This window comes from Thalassophryne amazonica, chromosome 3, assembly GCF_902500255.1.
Source record: "Thalassophryne amazonica chromosome 3, fThaAma1.1, whole genome shotgun sequence".
NCBI classification, from domain to species: Eukaryota; Metazoa; Chordata; class Actinopteri; order Batrachoidiformes; family Batrachoididae; genus Thalassophryne; species Thalassophryne amazonica.
This window is the reverse complement of record NC_047105.1, coordinates 70393727-70412479: the sequence shown is the minus strand read 5'-3', so window position 1 is coordinate 70412479 and position 18753 is coordinate 70393727. Positions and strand designations below refer to the sequence as shown.

The following is an 18753-nucleotide window of genomic DNA, read 5'->3' as shown; positions in this document are numbered from 1 at the left end:
AGACAAACCATGTCTTCCTTGACTTTTGGCTTTTGACCAGACTACTCCAAAATCTAATCACCTCTAGATATCTATCCAAGTAATGTTCCCAGCAAGTTTGAAGGAAATCTATCTGACCGTTTTTTAGTTATTTTGCCCCCCACCACCTCACACACACTCCTGTTAAAACAATAGTCTGCTTATCTGGTGCACAGAGTAAAAAAATATTCTGTCAGACCAAAAGCAAAGGGAGTAAAACAACTTTCTGAATTTTGACAAATAGACTACTATAATATACAATAATCTAAGGTTGGAAAGCAGAAGAAGTCCTACCTGGGACAAAGCAGCAGCCACAAGTGCCCAGCATTTTTATGAACAGGTGTCGACAGCCACACCCACGCTGGTGGTGGTGACCCCTCCTGCGATCCACTCCTGCTGCTAGATTTCAGACTACCGAAAACAAGCATACTTGAACATCCACACACAGATGAGCTGTGTGCTGAGAGACGAGACCCAAAATGTGGTGCTGCAACACAACGTTCTGCTGACATGTTCCACATTTGAGCAGAAAATCCAAATGCTCTCACTTTCCCATGGATCGAATCCAAACAGGACGGAAAAAAAACAGACAAGCCTGTCCTGCATATCAGGCACAGTGTGTGCAGATGGTTTGCAAAGATTACAAGAGGGATAAAAAATAAGTGAGGGCACTGTCAACAGGCAAGGGAGGAGCTGTGGTGAGGGAGGAGACAGCTGCTGTGCCAGCATCTGCTTTCCAGTCCCATCTCACTGCTCTCCACTGTCACTGAGATTTAGATTTTTCCAAAGCATTATGTTTTGTTGATTATCATCATCTGGGATTTTCTGAGGGAGGGGGCTCTGTAATCAGCAATCTGACCCATAAATGTGTGCACCTGAGCAAAACACCATAATTTTCTACAAAGGCTTTGTTGTTATGTGTGCAGACCTGCATTTACTGAATGTGTGCATTCACTGACTTTCAATCTGATCTTCTTCCTCTTCCTTCATCATGAATTCAGTGATATCCATCACAGCGTCATGTTTTGGCATTTAGTTCTGATCTCTGAAATATTCTATTTCTATATTATCCTCTGTATCCTTATTATTGTCCTATGGTATGTCACTAATCAGCAAGTCCCAAGTCAAGTCTCAAGTCATAATGACCACCAATTGTTTGAAAGCTGACTTGAGACTTGACTTGGGACTTGCTGATTCATGACTTGACAGTGGCTTCATCCCACCTCTGCTACCTACCACTTTTAATTTGATGTTTCTTCTGTGTTCATTTTGTGTAGCTTAAATTCCTGTTTCTGGTCTTCCGTTTTCACACATTCCCGCTCTTCCCCATTTAAATGTTTGGTAGCCTACATAACCCCTGTTAGAGCATTCTATATACACTCAACAAAAATATAAACGCAACACTTTTGGTTTTGCTCCCATTTTGTATGAGATGAACTCAAAGATCTAAAACTTTTCCCACATACACAATATCACCATTTCCCTCAAATATTGTTCACAAACCAGTCTAAATCTGTGATAGTGAGCACTTCTCCTTTGCTGAGATAATCCATCCCACCTCACAGGTGTGCCATATCAAGATGCTGATTAGACACCATGATTAGTGCACAGGTGTGCCTTAGACTGCCCACAATAAAAGGCCACTCTGAAAGGTGCAGTTTTGTTTTATTGGGGGGGATACCAGTCAGTATCTGGTGTGACCACCATTTGCCTCATGCAGTGCAACACATCTCCTTCGCATAGAGTTGATCAGGTTGTCAATTGTGGCCTGTGGAATGTTGGTCCACTCCTCTTCAATGGCTGTGCGAAGTTGCTGGATATTGGCAGGAACTGGTACACGCTGTAGTATACGCCGGTCCAGAGCATCCCAAACATGCTCAATGGGTGACATGTCCGGTGAGTATGCCGGCCATGCAAGAACTGGGACATTTTCAGCCTCCAAGAATTGTGTACAGATCCTTGCAACATGGGGCCGTGCATTATCCTGCTGCAACATGAGGTGATGTTCTTGGATGTATGGCACAACAATGGGCCTCAGGATCTCGTCACGGTATCTCTGTGCATTCAAAATGCCATCAATAAAATGCACCTGTGTTCTTCGTCCATAACAGACACCTGCCCATAACCCCACGGCCACCATGGGCCACTCGATCCACAACACTGACATCAGAAAACCGCTCACCCACACGACGCCACACACGCTGTCTGCCATCTGCCCTGAACAGTGTGAACCGGGATTCATCCGTGAAGAGAACACCTCTCCAACGTGCCAAATGCCAATGAATGTGAGCATTTGCCCACTCAAGTCGGTTACGACGACGAACTGGAGTCAGGTCGAGACCCCGATGAGGACGACGAGCATGCAGATGAGCTTCCCTGAGACGGTTTCTGACAGTTTGTGCAGAAATTCTTTGGTTATGCAAACCGACTTGTTTCAGCAGCTGTCCGAGTGGCTGGTCTCAGACGATCTTGGAGGTGAACATGCTGGATGTGGAGGTCCTGGGCTGGTGTGGTTACACGTGGTCTGCGGTTGTGAGGCTGGTTGGATGTACTGCCAAATTCTCTGAAACGCCTTTGGAGATGGCTTATGGTAGAGAAATGAACATTCAATACACGAGCAACAGCTCTGGTTGACATTCCTGCTGTCAGCATGCCAATTGCACGCTCCCTCAAATCTTGCGACATCTGTGGCATTGTGCTGTGTGATAAAACTGCACCTTTCAGAGTGGCCTTTTATTGTGGGCAGTCTAAGGCACACCTGTGCACTAATCATGGTGTCTAATCAGCATCTTGGTATGGCACACCTGTGAGGTGGGATGGATTATCTCAGCAAAGGAGAAGTGCTCACTATCACAGATTTAGACTGGTTTGTGAACAATATTTGAGGGAAATGGTGATATTGTGTATGTGGGAAAAGTTTTAGATCTTTGAGTTCATCTCATACAAAATGGGAGCAAAACCAAAAGTGTTGCATTTATATTTTTGTTGAGTGTAACAACTGTTAGAGTGCTCCCTCGTTGCCAGATTGTCTAGGTTTATCCTGTTCTCTCACATTATTACCTCCACCAACAAAGTCGGAGGAGGATATGTTTCTACCATATCTCATGGTATTTTGTGATTCATCATCACAATATATACATTTATTTATTTGTTTGTAATATTGTCACGAAAAGTGCCACATTTTTGTAACGGGAGCACAAATTCATTCCAGTACATTCTGTGACGGGAGCATGAAATGAAAAGTGATGAGGTGGGGGGGTTATGGTTAGGGTTAGGGGAAGTGGTAGGGTTAGGTTCCTAATGTTTTTGCCTCTCTGTTACAGACCTTTGCTGCCGTTCCATGTTTCTGATTCTTTGCCTTCCATCTTGGATTTGTTCATTTAGTATGATTCATCATTGTGCACTGACCTACTGTTTGTTTGCTTATTTATTTATTTTGATAATTCCTCTGCTATTCCCCTAGAAAACCTGGTACCTGTTGGACTGCTCAGCCATGTCCCTGACCTCAGCCTGTACTACAACCATACCTGCTCTCTGACTACAGGCTGTTATTGACAGGCAATATCAATACAGATATCTATATGTTCTTTATTGCAAATCCTCTGCTACTGGGATCATGTTTTTCTGAAAACCATAACCTGTTTAAATTAATCAACACCAAACACAAAATGAGATACTCTTGGTGGTTGAGGGGTATATTTTTGCAAAAATTAACGTAAGCTATCGTGGGAGCATCTGCAACTTATTGCTCTGACTCAGATGTGTGTAGGAGCAGCATTTGTTATACAATCATTAATCAGTTTCAGTAGCTATTTGAAGGGCTCAGACAGGATTACACTGAAGTTAAAAAATGTTATTTGTGTTTGAATTTTATTTTGAAATGCAGTCCTGGTCAGAATTATTGGCACACCTTGAATTTTACAGAGAGAATTTAAAATATTTTCAGAGGTAAATGCAAATGAACCATTTTATATAATCAAAATATTTCATGACTTGTCCAAAGTTAGTGAACAACAACAACAACAACAACAACAACCCATAACTGATTCTATTTCTTAAAGCTACATTGTGTAGGATTTGGTGCCATCTGCTGATGAGGTTGCAGACTGCATGATGCCATTGCAGATCTCGATTTTGTATCCCTTCACGTTTTCGCTTGTTTGTTTTCATGCTCCCTTGCCTTCCATTGTGATACTGATAAGCAATATGTACGAGGTCTGTTAGAAAAGTATCGGACCTTTTTATTTTTTTCAAAAACTATATGTATTTGAATCATGTGCGCTTGCATCAGCCAAGCTTGAACCTTCTTGCACATGCGTGAGTTTTTTCCACGCCTGTCGGTTGCGTCATTCGCCTGTGGGCAGGCTTTGAGTGTGCACTGGTCCACCCCTCTCGTCAGATTTTCATTGTCAGGAAAATGTCTGAATGGCTGGAGCAGCGCTGCATCAAATTTTTCAAGAAACTGTGTGAGACAGCCAGGTGGAAACCATTCGGAAAATTCAGATGGCTTTCTGTGAAAATCCTATGGGCATCACACAGATTAAGGAGCATTACAACCGGATTAAAGACGGCCCACAGCGGCTGAGGGCGCGCCGCGCTTCGAGCGGCCATTGACAGGCTGAAATGCCAGATCATTTCCAAAGTGAAGGCTGTGTTGATCCGGGACATCGTGTGACTACCAGAGAAATGGCAGAAAAGGTGGACATCAGCCATTTTTTGTCAGATTCCACTGTTACAGGAGATTTTGTAATGAAAGACGTGTGGAGGCATTCGCGCGTCGGGACGAAGCTGCAATGGCGGAGAACAAAAGCAAGTCCGTGTTGGAAGTCTCACGGGACATGTAGTGATATGCCCAGCTCTCCACAATTCCTCGGATACTCACTCGACTAAAAAGCCACCGAGAGCCGTCTGAATCTTCTGAATGGTGGAAGACCTAACGCCATTGCGGCTTCGTCCCGACGTGCGAATGCTATTCCAAAATAACTAAACACATTATAAATCCCATTGCTCACAATGGAGGCACTCAGCTCATGCTAATGTTCAGTGCGATGTTGTACAATCATTCCACCCTGGCAAAAGAAGACTTCAGGGACATCATTAAAAGCCCAGAATTACGTGACATCCATGCCCTTGATGAGCGTATGGTAATTTCCAACCACAATTATAAATGGCAATGTGCAAGCACCAGGTGCACTTTTTTTGTACAGTAAAGGTTATAACAGGTGACATCCTGAATGATAAATTACATGTTATTCCCAAAACATAATCCTTTGTGCTCTGATAATCCACCATGTAAAGAGCCAAATGGAGCTGGACATGACCCAAATACATGTGTGCTGTGTGCTTTCAACTGTATGCCATAGATTGCCAAGATAGGTCCCTACAAATCACATAAATCTCAAAATCATGAAAGATGAAGCCCGTGAATGCAGTGTGTTACCTTTGGATACTGCTGCCTTACTGGACTTCTTCTCCTGTATGAAATTCATGCCAGTGTTATGATTATTTTCACTGCTGATGTCTGTAATCTTTACACAAAACAGACCTATGAGTGAGGTGGCGACGACAGGGAAAAAAAAAGAAAAACACAACAAAAAAACAAAACCTTTTTCGCTCACTCACTCATCTTCAACCTCTTAGTCCAATTAAGGGTCGCAGGGGGCTGGAGCCTATCAGTTTATTTGTGGAAAGTGTGATAGATCCCACAGCATTTCCTCTGTTTGCACTGGCTTTCCTCACTCTTCTCCTTCTTGCACACTCACTGAGTTTTTGAGAACTGTCTACTCCACACAGATTTACCATAGAGTGTCATACTGCTTGTATTTCTTCATAATTGATGTAAAAAAGTTCAAGACATATTCAGTGACTTGGAAATGTTCATGTATCCATCCCCTGACTTGTCTGAAGAAAACTGGCAATTAAACTGATTATTTACGGGTATTATACCAAAGGGGCTGATTACTTATGCAACCCATCATCTTGACTTTTATATTTTTAATGCATTTATCACATTTTAGAGATTTACCTTCAGTTTCAGTCTAAGGAAGATTTTTATATTGAGAACCCTGATTTACTTTTTGTATTTGAAATGCCATAAATAAATTAAAATATATGAAATACCAAGGGGCTGAATACTTTTGCAAGCCACTGTATATATATATATATATATATATATATATATATATATATATATATATATATATATATATATATATATATATATATATATATATATATATATATATATATATATATAGTTTCAGTATTTATCTGTGCAGCAACCTGATTTCTTTTGTGTGTTTTTTTTTTTTCTGAGCATAAACATATGAAGAATTGTATTCTCATCACCTCATTTGTGTAGGTCTGATATCGAGGAGTAAATAAATTCACTTCATCTGCCACAGATTCCACAGGTTGTCCAGTCCTCATTGGCACATTTGATGGAGTTTTCATTGCACATCCTTTGTTCTTCCCAAGTAGTATACTTTGATTTTTTTTGGGGGGGGGGGGGGGGGGGGGTCTCTCTCTCTCATTCTCTTCACAAATCAAACTTCCATGCTGTTATCTTGTTACTCCTTTGGAAAAACAGAATCCAAGACAAACTGTCAAAAAGGAAAATTCTTAATAATGCGTTCTTTTCACCAGGACAGAGGTTGAGAAGTGTGTGGACCCTGTCTGTTTGTGGCAAAGCTTTTACTGGACAGATCAAGACAGCTGTTCAAAAGTAGTGGGTTTTTACCAGACCTTGTTTGGGAGAAGAGGGTCAAGTCCAGACAGGCCTCGGTCGGGTCAGTCAGGTCCCACAAGAGCCTACGAGCAATGTCAGCTTGTGACTGTTCTCAGCAAAAAGGATTTCTTCAACCATGTTTTGGTCTTTGCAACAAACAACCTTTATTTCAGTTTCTACATACTTAAAAACAATGATAGAACACTTACACAACTTAGGCATATAGTAATTCATGTTAACAAATGTTGCATTTTACAGTACATATTTATTTCACAATATTAACACATGTTATTGTTCAATGATCACATTTTTGCAGATATTCAAATATGCAAATAGTATATTTGCATTGTTTCTGATCAAGTTTTAAATTCCGGACTAAGGGTACCAATCACACCAGCCAGTTTTCACCCTGTGTTGTTTTTGGTGGGACATATTTGCCACATGTCAGTTACAAGACCTCCACAGCAGCTTCCCTGTAGAGAATTACAGCTGTGAAAGAGCAGGAGGAGGCCAACGGAAAAGAATGAAGGAAAGTCTTGGCCTTTGAAAAACCTCGGAATCTGCACAAACTCGTCGGAAAGCCCGACTCGTGAATGGTCTTACACATGGAGCTCCAGAGGAAAGATAAAATTGGCAAAACAAGAGCAGTGAGCATGGAAAACAGCCTGGCACAGCCTTGGGTCTGGTTTACCAGGTTACATGCCTGCAGGTTCAGTTATTGGGCAAGTTGTATTCCTGGGGATTAGTTTTATTGTTAAACAAATACATTGGTCTCAGTCTATCCAAAATGGTAACAAACCTCAAACCTGAATATATAACAAACGAAGAGTGAGCAGTGGCTTTCTTAGGAGAATGTACACTATGTGTACACAATTGTATATGTATGCAAAATTAACAAATAAAGACTTTTGATATTCCAAAAATATTCAGTGACCAATGAAGTACAAAAAATACATATGACAACAGGATCTTAATAATTAATTAAACACACAGACACACCCTTATTTCCAATAAATTCCATGAGCCTTCCATCCATGGAGCCCGTCAGCTTCTTGATTTGTTGACGATCTGTCAGCGACTTTTCATACAGAAACCTCTGTTTCCCCTCCCACTGTAAATCTCATGTTTAAGAAGGGCCCGCAAGTTCTTAATAGGGTTTAAGTCAGCTGAGGAAGAGGTCATCATGTTGTCATTCTTTCTTCTTTGAGGCCTTTGCTGGGATGCATGTGATAGAACATTGTCCTGCATAAAAATCATGACCTTCTTGAATGATGCAGATTCCCATCAGATGAAAAAAAACATATGGATTCAGATTATGGCCCAATGACTGTCTGCAGAAGGCTGTGCCGGAGCAAGTGAAGGAACGTGCATAAAAGGGGATTAGAAACGAGCACAATCTCACACATCCAACCATCCTCTCAGTCGTCTCCAAAGAATCAATTTCTCCATTCCGCTGTCTACACTGCACACTGAGGCAGTTTCCTAAATGACCTCCACTGACAGCGAGAGGAACCGTGTGTTCCCCTCTTTCTGTTGTCCCCTCTGATCAACATCAGTAGGCCTTCAGATACAGCATCAAACAAAGAATAGAAGAAGAAGGACCAAGAATAGAAGAAGAAGGACCTGGAACCACCAGAGTGTGCATACAAGGAAAGACAAGAAAAACTATGAAGAACAAGAAGGCAGTGAAAAAGAAAAAGGGATGGAAAACAACACCAATGATTTTTAAATAATATATGTAGCAAAACAATACATTGCAGTAACGCATACATTTGACAAAATATACTTTTTTTTTTTTAACATTACAACTGAGGATCTAAACTGAACTAAATCACATCAAATCCTGAATCCAAGGATAAAAAAAAACTGCAACAACATTTGAGTGTTAAAATCCGAGAGTCAAGTATTTAGAGGTGATTTTACCCCTTAATGTGTTGCCCCCCCCAATACATTGCAATGAAAATATCTGTTATATGAAAGGAGCTGAGTGCGTAGGTAAGGTAACCCATTAGTTCATTTATTTTTAATATAGAACGTCATGTAGATTTAGTTTTACTTTGAGATTTAAAAGTTAAAAGAACTTAAAATTTTTGCATTAAGAAATTAAGAAACGTATATATATATATATATATATATATATATATATATATATATATATATATATATATATATATATATATATATATATATATATATATATATATAGACAGGATCAGGCTTACACAGAGCAGATCGCCTACAAATAAATAAATGAATAAACTACATTTCTAATTTATATAAATGATATTGTCAATGTTTCCAAAATATTAAAATTAGTATTATTTGCAGATGACACAAGCATTTTTTGTTCAGGGGGGGATTTGCAGGAGTTACTGAGGAGGATCAGTATAGAAATGGGAAAATTGAAAATATGGTTTGACAGAAACAAATTATCATTAAACTTAAGTAAAACAAAATACATGTTATTTGGCTATTGTAATACAGACATACAGGTTCAGTTACAAGTCGAGGGGGTAGATATTGAAAGGGTACATGAAAATAAGTTTCTGGGGGTGATAATAGATGATAAGATAAACTGGAAGACTCATATAAAACATATACAAAGTAAACTGTCAAGAAGCATTTCAGTTCTAAACAAAGCGAAACATATTCTGGACCACAACTCACTCCGCATTCTTTACTGCTCACTGGTTTTACCATATTTACAGTACTGTGCAGAGGTATGGGGTAATACTTATAAAGGTACAACACAATCACTATCAGTAATGCAGAAAAGAGCTATAAGAATTATTCATAATACTGGCTATAGAGATCATACAAATCCACTATTTTTACAATCCAAATTCTTAAAATTCACAGACTTGGTTCATTTTCAAACAGTACAAATTGTGTATAAAGCAATAAACAATTTACTTCCAGCAAATATTAAAAATATGTTTTTTAACAGATCAGGGGATTACAGTCTGAGGGGGAAATTTAATTTAAAGCATCAGTGGGCACAAACAACATTAAAAGGTTTCTGTATTTCTGTCTGTGGGGTGAGGATGTGGAACAGATTGGGAGTGGGGCTCAAGCAATGTCCAAGCATGAACCAGTTCAAACAGCGGTACAAAAATATGTTTTTTTCTGGGTATAGGGAGGAGGAAGGGTAATGAGGGTTAGGGTGTTTTTGTTTTTTGCTTCGGCTTGTAAATATATAGTATTTGTATGTAAGTAGGTATGTGTAGGTGTATATTTATGTTTGTGTATATATATGTGTATATATGTATATGTGTATATATGTGTATGTATATGTGTATGTATGTTGATGTGTGTATGTATATATGTATGTGTATATATATGTATATATATATATTGATATCGGTTTAGGTGTGTAGGAATCTATGTGTATATGTGGCAAAGGGTATTACTGGTTGTGGGGAAGAAGGGGTAGGGATAAATAAGCTGATGCTTCACCCTACCCCTTTTCGGACATGTTGGGTACACAGTAGGAACTTTTTTGTTGTTGTCTTTACTGATCTATCTTGTAATTGTTGTTGTATCAAATGTTCGAAATAAACAGTTTTCATTCATTCATTCATTCATTCATTCATTTCAAGTCACTTTAAACGGGTAATGTTAACAACGCAGCGGATTCTTTGTTATTACGCATTATCATACAAATACACCTTTAAGGTCACAATTAATATTTTAGATAGATAGATAGATAGATAGATAGATAGATAGATAGATAGATAGATAGATAGATAGATAGATAGATAGATAGATAGATAGATAGATAGATAGATAGATAGATAGATAGATAGATAGATAGATAGATAGATGCTCTGTACTGCTCCCTGGTGGTGGACTTTGTGAATAGACTGGTTAGTTGTCATCACGCTTGATCACATTTGTCCTCAGCTAACACTTATATATGCGTGCGTGTGTTAATGCGATGTTTCGGGAATGTTTTGATCATGGCTAATTTACGGATTTCGTTAGCTGTCGCTGCTCAGGCTGTCCTTCACAGAACCTGTGCGGGTGAGTGTGACTTATTGTTTTGTTTTTGTTTCAGCATCAGTATGTAGCTGTAGCGATAAGCTAGCTAACGTTAGCTTGCTTCGCAGCAGTACAAATCGATTTGAAATTAGGCCAGCTGTAGGTTTTATATTAGACTTGGGTGTTATTTTATTTTTGAAGGTGTGAACTTCACTCTACCGTCTGTCCTCGCCTCTACAGCCTGTTTGGTGAACAGTAGTTAGTTCTAAGGTGCACTGTTCTGGTGTGAACAGTGTTAATATTATTTAGCTTTATCTTAGCTAGTCTGGTGTTGTCGTTTACTCTTTTGTTGTAGATTATTTATATATCTGCATAGCCTGTAACTGACAATAATTCAGTATGCAGTAATAAAAAATAGTACTCTGTGTGTCTGTCAAGATTTCTGAAGTCTATCAGCCATGGTATCTGGTAAGTCTGTTTTGAAAAGGGCTTTTTTCTTTACAGTGGCTATTTGGTTATTCTTACCCTAGCCTACCTTTACATTTCTATATTTGGCAGACACTTTGAAACATCTTACAGTTATGTAAGTGCGAAAGCGATCAGGATTTGACTTCCTGATCCTTTGGCTGGAAGAACACCATTTCACCTTAACTCAGCTAATTGTGGGGAGCTGATGGCCTGTAGGTTAGAGAAATGGCTTGTGACAAGAGGATGCTCTGTTCAGTTCCCCATCTGACAGGAAAATCACTCAGGTGCCCTTAACCTTAAACAAGGCCTTTAAACTCCAGGTTGCTCTCGATGTGTAGTTGCGTACCTTGCATGGCAGCACATCACAGATCATACACACATAATCATTGTGTTTGTGAGTCAGACGCATCATTGTAAAGTGCTTTGAGTGTCTATATGTGTTAGGGAGGTGGTGGCGTAACAGCTTGCACGTTGGACTGGGACGCCAGCGACTCGGGTTCGCTTCCCGATCGCAGCCACGCTCCCGACTGGCACTCTTAACATCGGTGCTGGGGAGGAGGGAGAGACACGTGCCGTGGGCCCTTCTGGAAACAAGCTTCGTGCTTTCGTTGGTTACCCACGTTAAATATGATCCTCTTCTTCTATATCAAATGAAAAAGCAGGACATTTACCTGTACCTTATGAACACTGTTCATAGAAACCAGAAATAGTAGAGCCCACCCGATATGGATTTTTTGAGGCCGATGCTGATAACGATATTTGGATGAAAAAAATGCAGATAATCGATAAATCGGCTGATTTGCCAATAGCCGATAAATCAGCCGATATTATTATTATTATTACTTATTTTTTTAAATGAATAAAATGTTCTTTTTTTGACCCTTAACAAAAAAGGTATGAGCTAAAAGCTGAAATACAATTTACAAGTTATTTACAATTTAATAAAGCTTGGTCCCAGCCATCGTCGGCCCCAGAGGGTTAATGGCGAATGGCAGTAATTCCCAGAACCCTTCCGGACGACCAGTGAATCTGAATGTTTCAACCTCTTAGCAGTAAACGAAAGTTTTCATGCTAGAAATAAGGTCTACACAACATGGGCTTAATAAAAAGCATGAACGACACAATGAAGCACATTTGACACATTACTATATAAACTGAGTTAAACTGAGTTGAACTGAAACGGGAGAAATGTGGGGTGAATGTAATTGCAAAGTTATTACAAACAACATCCTTATAAACTTACTTGTATGCTTTTGTCAGCCGATCAGTGCAGTATGACGGTGAACTACGGGGGCCGGTGATAACCACATTTAAGCAGGAGTGTAAGCAGCTCTCACTTGAATGGAGTCAGAGCTCCATCTACTGGACAAACGGTGTAAGGACATTTTATATTGCCGACACAAACATTATTTCAGTAACTGTTCTGTTTATGAGAAATTATCTGCGTTCTATCAGCAAAATTTCAGCCGATAGTGAGTATTTTGAAAAGGGCTTATATCGGCCGATAATATCGGCCAGCCGATATATCAGTCGGGCTCTAAGAAATAGCATGGGCATGTAGCTTAATCTCTTTTGGTGAAGTAAAACTTAAATGTATAACTGTTTCCTCCTGAAGGTAAGAAGATATAGTAGGTGTTAGATTGGTACTTGGTTGTTCATTCATTCATTTTCTGCCGCTTATCCAGATCCTGATTGCGATGGCATTAGACCAAGCAATTCGTCCTACACTTCCCTATTCTTGGTCAAGTCTTTCTCTGGGATCCCAAGGCATTCCCAAACCAGCGTGGAAATATAATCCCTCCAGCAGGTCCTGGGCCTTCCCTGGGGCCTCCTTCCAGTTAGATGTACTTCTACACAGACAACCAAAGGGCTTGGTTTTTAAAAACCTAATTTGCAAATAGATGTATATTTAGACTGAACTGTTAAATTAAAAACACACTTCAGGAAATTAGAATCGACATTTGGAATCCAGCTGAGAAAAACTGTTCTGTGCACATGCACTGATGGCGTGTAGCACAGCATCAACCACACTACAGAACCATCGTGGTTCTTGGATTGCAACCACCCAAGCAGACAACTGGTCTATCCCCACCTCTCCAAAGTAACCCATCTGTTTGCTGCAACCCAGATGAAACATGGGTGTCCCCTTGGCCTTTTCCAGCTGCTGTCCTCAGATTTGAGAGGCTGCCCAATGTTTGAAATATTTGTCAAAATAGATTCTAGTGACTGATAATCATTTCAGCACGTAAATACATGTTGTTAGAATTAAAACAACACAAGCAGTTATGCGCCACCTGTGCTGTAGATGTAAAAGATGCTCCTATTAGGGGTCGCCACAGCAGATCACCCACTTTCTTCTCACCCTGTCCTCTGCATCTTCCTGTGTCACACCCAACAACTGTACATCCTCCCTCACCACAGCCATAGTGACTAATTTTATAATGGGAACAAAGGCCTTGTTGTTGTTGTTATTAGTATTATTGGGCAGCACGGTGGATTAGTGGTTAGCACTGTTACCTCACAGCAAGAAGGTCATGGGATCAATTCCTACATCAGCCTTTCTGTGTGGAGTTTGTGTGTTCGCTCCGTGTTCACGTGGATTCCCTCTGGGTGCTCTGGCTTCCTCCTGCTTCCAAAGGCATGCAGGTTAGGCAAATTGGAAACTTTAAATTGACCGTAAGTGTGCATGCAAGTGTGAATGTGTTTACAAACATATTCACACTTGCTTATAGACAAGTCTGTCTATATATGGCCCTGCGATAGACCGGCATCCTGTCCAGGAGGTACCCTGCCTCTTGCCGTATCACGGCTGAAGCTCCTCGTGACCCTTGATTGGAGTAAGCGGCTATAGAAAATGAATGAATTGTTGTTATTATTATTATTATTATTGGATTGGATTGTAACATGGCATTCTGAGCAAAACAAAAATGTAACGCAATGCCAAAATACCCTCGGCCGTATGAGCATTGTGTTCTTTATAATTTGCAGCTATTTAAATTAATTATTAAGATCCTGTTATGTACAATTTGTACATGTTCCCTAAAGTCCCTCTAAATCAAAACAATATTTACATTTTAACGACATCTGCAAGAGGCCTTGCGTGTGTGTACATGAGCTTTTGACAAGAGCGGAAGTTGTGCCAATCAAGCAATATTTTTAGATCACCCTCTGTGCATTTTCAAGTGTTAATTAGACAAATTTGAATCCATAGGAAGTTAGTTTGAGTTAGTGGAAGTTAGCATGCACGCTAACGTCCACAAAATGTCTTGTAAATGACTTCAGAGGTGTTGTCAGATTACAAAAACAGCATTTTCAGTTTTAGAAGTGTTTATTTCTCACAAGCTTTTATATAATATATAACAAGACCAGACATAAACGAAACTGGGTTTTGCAGCTAGCTACCAACCGGTGACGTCATGCTAGTGTCCACGAAATAATAAGTTCAGAGGTGTTATTAGATTCCAAAAACAGCATTTTCAGTTTTAGAAGTGTTTCTTTCTTGTTAGCTTTTACATAATATATGAGAAACATGTATAAAAACATACAAACAAAGCGGTTTTGGAGAGACCAGGCACTGGCGGGTACAGCTCTACTCTGATTGGCTGTTATCCCTGCCATTCAAAGACAATCCAAACAGATTGAAACAGAATGTGATTTTTTTTTTTTTTTTAACCTCTTAAAATACATCAAGGTTAGCCGTCTTTGAACTTGTCCAAAGTCTGTGTCCCAAGAATGTTCCCTGTGAATTTGAAAACTCTGACAGTAATAGGACTGGACTTCGCAATACCCGATGGCCATACTTGATGGCCTTGGGTAAAAATAAACAACACAAAAAGAAACAAAGGGGACAAGCTGAAAGAATTTATTAGTTGTTCTTTATAGAGTATTGTCATGCTGTATATTAATGTTGTATATGTATATTTTCAATTTCAATTCATTTTCATTTATATAGAGTCACCTCACAACAGAGTTGCCTCAAGGCACTTCACACAAGTAAGGTCTAACCTTACTAACCCCCAGAGCAACAGTGGTAAGGAAAAACTCCCTCTGAGGAAGAACCCTCAAGCAGACCGGGCGCAAAGGGGTGCTTGGGCCATGCTACAGACATAAATTACAGAACAAATCACAGAAACAATTCACAAAATTAATATACAGCAACTGCTATTGGTGCACAGGACAGAAGGGTCTCCAGCACAAATACAACTCCCATCTCTGGATGGAGCTGCACTTTAAACAGAGAGGAAAAAAAACAGAATCAGGTATCAGAAAGACAAGAAATACAGTATAATTTGCCAGCATTAAACAAGAAAAACAGGAAATACTAAGGTGATCGCCAGCCACTAGCCTTAAGCTTCACTGAAAGACCCAGAATTTAGGAGAAGTTGAGGCCGCGGCCTGCCCTGTTTCCTAATAAAATTAATTAAACAGTAAAAAGCGTAAAACAAAACTATATCAGTATGCTATCCATACGAAAGGGAAAATAAGTGCGTCTTAAGTCTGGACTTGAAAGTCTCCATAGAATCTGACTGTTTTATTGATGCAGGGAGATCATTCCACAGAACAGGGGCATGATAAGAGAAAGCTCTGTGACCCGCAGACTTTTTATTCACCCTAGTGACACAAAGTAGTCCTGCACCCTGAGAACACAAAGCCCGGGCCGGTACGTAAGTTTTAATTAGGTCAGCTAAGCAGCGAGGTGCCAGTCGGTGAACATTTTTATAGACTAGTAGCAGAACCTTAAAATCTGATCTCACTGGGACAGGAAGCCAGTGAAGGGATGCCAAAATGGGTGTAATGTGGTTGAACTTTCTGCTTTGTGTTAAAAGTCTGGCTGCAGCATTTTGAACCAGTTGGAGAGCCCTAATGCTAGACTGCGGTAAACCAGAAAATAAAACATTGCAGTAGTCCAATCTAGAAGAGATAAATGCATGGATCAGGGTCTCAGCATCAGCCATAGTCACTCAGGTAATCATTGAACCAAGGTGACTGTGTTTTGGGGGAGCATGGTTTTAACACAGGTGGCGCAATCATGTTGAGTGTAGTTTTGAGCACTGAGTTTAAACTATCCACAAGTCTGTCTACTGATTGGCTATTTGCCATATGTGAAGCTAAGACATCAGGCAGTCTAGCTTCAAGTTCAGTCTTAGTTGAGGAGTTGATGCATCGCCGTAGTGCTATATAAGGTTTTTGTTCCACTAAACACGGCAGCGAAACTGTAAACTTAATGAGTGATCAGACACCACTGATGTAAGAGGCATGATGTCAATATTCGTGACAGCGATACCATGTGCGAGAACCAAATCCAGGGTATTTCCACTAATGTGCGCCGAGTCCTGAATGCATTGCCGAAATCCTCATGCATCCACAATTTCCATAAATGATTTGCAGAGGGGATCAGACTGCTTATTTATACAACCCCTGGCAATAATTATGGAATCACCGGCCTCGGAGGATGTTCATTCAGTTGTTTAATTTTGTAGAAAAAAAAAGCAGATCACAGACATGACACAAAACTAAAGTCATTTCAAATGGCAACTTTCTGGCTTTAAGAAACACTATAAGATATCAGGAAAAAAAACTGTGGCAGTCAGTAACGGTTACTTTTTTAGACCAAGCAGAGGGAAAAAAATATGGAATCACTCAATTCTGAGGAATAAATTATGGAATCACCCTGTAAATCTCCATCCCCAAAACTAACACCTGCATCAAATCATACCTGCTCGTTAGTCTGCATCTAAAAAGGAGTGATCACACCTTGGAGAGCTGTTGCACCCAGTGGTGAAGAGATGTCAATTGAAACAAAGGAGAGGATTATCAAACTCTTAAAAGAGGGTAAATCATCACGCAATGTTGCAAAAGATGTTGGTTGTTCACAGTCAGCTGTGTCTAAACTCTGGACCAAATACAAACAACATGGGAAGGTTGTTAAAGGCAAACATACTGGTAGACCAAGGAAGACATCAAAGCGTCAAGACAGAAAACTTAAAGCAATATGTCTCAAAAATCGAAATGCACAACAAAACAAATAAGGAACGAATGGGAGGAAACCGGAGTCAACGTCTGTGACCGAACTGTAAGAAACCGCCTAAAGGAAATGGGATTTACATACAGAAAAGCTAAACGAAAGCCAACATTAACACCTAAACAGAAAAAAACAAGGTTACAATGGGCTAAGGAAAAGCAATCGTGGACTGTGGATGACTGGATGAAAGTCATATTCAGTGATGAATCTCGAATCTGCATTGGGCAAGGTGATGATGCTGGAACTTTTGTTTGGTGCCGTTCCAATGAGATTTATAAAGATGACTGCCTGAAGAGAAAGTTGGAGTCAGATTGATGAAGAGTACTGTTTGTCACTCATTAAGTTCATGCCTCAGAGACTGCAAGCTGTTACAAAAGCCAGAGGTGGTGCAACAAAATACTAGTGATGTGTTGGAGCTTTCTTTTGTTTTTCATGATTCCATAATTTTTTCCTCAACTGAATGAACATCCTCCGAGGCCGGTGATTCCATAATTTTTGCCAGGGGTTGTATGAACATTGAAGTCACCAATAATCAGAATGTTATCTGCACTAGTTAACAAGTTAAAGATGAATGCACCAAATTCATCTAAGAATTCAGAATATGGGCCAGGAGGCCTATATACAGTGACAAAGTAATACGGCTGATTTTTATTCTTCTGACCTTGGCAATGCGTGATATCCTGAGCAGAGCGGAGAATCAGATGCTCAAACGAGTTATATTTGTGACCCCCAACAGCTAATAAGCTAAACCTAGATTTATAAATAAGAGCAACACCCCCGCATTGCTTCCCATCAGGAGGGACGTGACTAAATGTATATGCTGGTGGGCAGGCCTCATTTAAGGGGAGGACAGCTGTTTTAGATCATTAATCAACAGTGATTTTGATGATAGTGATCTTATGTTAATGAGACCCAGACTAAGGATGTCAGTGGGGTTGACAGTTGAACTGTTTGGATTTAGGGGTGGCTCCAGATTAGCCTATATAAGATGTCTAGCGGTAGGTTTAGGTTTGAGACATTCCACGCTCATTGTAGGTAGCAGACATGAAATCTTTGCTATTGCTGGAATAACCACTGGGCCATCCTCCGTTTCAACATCATCCAGGCATCGACATTAACGCTTGTCTGATTGTCCAGGACAAGTGTAAAATGTGATCAGACAAGCAATAGCTCCAAATCATTGTCCATTGGACAATGATTTGGCATGATTAATGATTTGACTTTTTTTTTTTTTTTTTTTTTTTTTTGGTTTAAAGCGTTCACATTCTTTATTTTCATCGCTCGGAAAAAAAAACCTGACCGCCTCCTTTTTGTTTTCTTATTTACGTCTTGTCTCACACCTCACGAGAAAGTGTCTTCGGTTTTTCCCGCCACTCTCCATGCAGCGGACAGTCGGAAAATATGATAACAATGTGTACACGAGACCACTGTATGGAGTGTGTGTGTTCGTAGTAGAGACTGACATTTTTTGGGAATCCCACGGGAATCCTGTGACCCGTGGGATTCCCAAGGGATGGGAGTCAACTTTGCTATTTAT

At 40.0% G+C, this 18753-nt stretch overlaps 1 protein-coding gene across 1 annotated transcript in view; it reads left to right on the top strand.

The window, feature by feature from the left end:
• The first annotated feature begins 10595 nt into the window (after window positions 1-10595).
• LOC117506996 (activin receptor type-1B-like) overlaps window positions 10596-18753 on the top strand; it is a 34558-nt gene continuing 26400 nt past the window's right edge. The window contains exon 1 of the mRNA XM_034166674.1: window positions 10596-10768. Within this exon, the coding sequence (XP_034022565.1) occupies window positions 10678-10768 (91 nt within the window). The 5' untranslated portion in view covers window positions 10596-10677. The remainder of the gene's footprint in view (window positions 10769-18753) is intronic.